This window comes from Elephantulus edwardii, unplaced genomic scaffold (genome assembly GCF_000299155.1).
Source record: "Elephantulus edwardii isolate Elephantulus edwardi_28Jun2011 unplaced genomic scaffold, EleEdw1.0 scaffold00196, whole genome shotgun sequence".
In the NCBI taxonomy this organism is placed as follows: Eukaryota; Metazoa; Chordata; class Mammalia; order Macroscelidea; family Macroscelididae; genus Elephantulus; species Elephantulus edwardii.
The window spans coordinates 3,088,746-3,090,099 of record NW_006399946.1 but is presented as its reverse complement, the minus strand read 5'-3'; the positions used below and the strand labels follow the sequence as shown (position 1 = coordinate 3,090,099).

Here is a 1,354-nt window from a genome sequence, read left to right as displayed (position 1 = left end):
CCTAGTATGTCAATATTTATGCGTTCCATTTCTTTCTTAACAATGTCTAATTTTCCTACATTCATGCTTCTCATGTTCCACGTTCCAATCACTAGTTTCTGCTTACAGCTGTTCCTTCTTCTCTGTATTTCTAAGATCTCAGTCTCAATTGCCATGTCTGCTAGTCCTAGAAATTGGCTATGTAGATCATAATAAATATGGATAACATTAAGAAGAATGGGAATTCTAAAACATTTACTACATTCCTGTGGAACTTGTACATAGACCAAGAAGCAGTCATTTGAGGGGAAAAAAAGAAAGAAAACAAAAAAGACTTTTTTTTTTTACTCAGTCCCAAGTATTTTATTTAAGAACAAAGCAAAGATTCTTTTAGTTAGATGAAGGAGGATTAATTATCAGCGTCACTGAACTCTACCCCAAATTTCCTATCCTCTTTCAGGTGTTCCCCCCAATTTCTTCCTTCCTTAGTGAGTGAGGAACTTAAACCAAGAAGCCCTAGTAGAAATACCATGGCTATTTCCAAATTTTCTCCTTTCCTCTGCCACGCATTCCTAGGAAGGACAGGCACTTCATTCAGTTGGAATGCATGGGAGAGCTCACAGGAGAGACCTGGTGAGGGGGGAAGGCTTCCTCTTCAGGGAAAGGGACCCGGGAGTACAGAGTAGTAAAGTGAGGGCCTCCATAGCCTGGACCACCAAAATGGGGTCTCTCACTTGGGTCTCAATGCTTGTTCGCTTTTTCTTTCGGGCCTGCTGCAGAAGGGTCTCCGTTTTGCGTATCTCCTGGAGGTTTTCATTGTTGTCTGCCTCCTCATTCCTCTTCTGTAGCAGGGGCTGCAGCTTACACATGTTCTTGAAACTAAGCTGCAGAGCCTCGAAGCGACATATGGTGGTTTGGCTAAACACCTTCCCAAAGAGAACTCCCAGAGTGAGCCCCACATCAGCTTGAGTATATACCAGGGTGATCCTCTTTTGCTTTAGGAGTTTAGCAAATTGCTCCAGATCTTTCTGCCGAGTTTTGATGTCCTTGTCTTCGACCTCATTCGGCTTCTCCTTGTCCACTTTGGCAGAAGGCAGAGCAGCATTGGACTCCGGGGAGGCCCTCTCGGAGCTGCTCTCCACTCCAGTGCCTCCCTCACTCTCCGGACGCGGAGTCTCAGGGCCACCTTGAGACAGAGGCCCCAAGCCAACCTGAGGTCCACAGTATGCCATGCCTCCATAGAAATCGTAGGGCAAGGGGCACGCAGGAATGCCCCAGAACTCAGCACCTGGTCCGATTCCTGGCCCACCTGAGGCACCCTGGAAGCTCATCCAGGCTCGGGGGTCAGCCCAGCCTGAGTCTGGCCCAGGCCCTC

The 1,354-nt window shown here is 47.5% G+C and overlaps 2 protein-coding genes across 2 annotated transcripts in view; one reads left to right on the top strand and one right to left on the bottom strand.

Moving 5' to 3' along the window:
- The window catches only part of PIEZO2 (piezo-type mechanosensitive ion channel component 2), a 731,335-nt gene that overhangs the window by 337,536 nt on the left and 392,445 nt on the right, over positions 1-1,354 (top strand). The window lies entirely within an intron of this gene.
- The window catches only part of LOC102866002 (POU domain, class 5, transcription factor 1-like), a 13,523-nt gene continuing 12,765 nt past the window's right edge, over positions 597-1,354 (bottom strand). The window contains exon 3 of the mRNA XM_006897022.1: positions 597-1,351. Coding sequence (XP_006897084.1) covers positions 597-1,351 — 755 coding nt within the window. The remainder of the gene's footprint in view (positions 1,352-1,354) is intronic.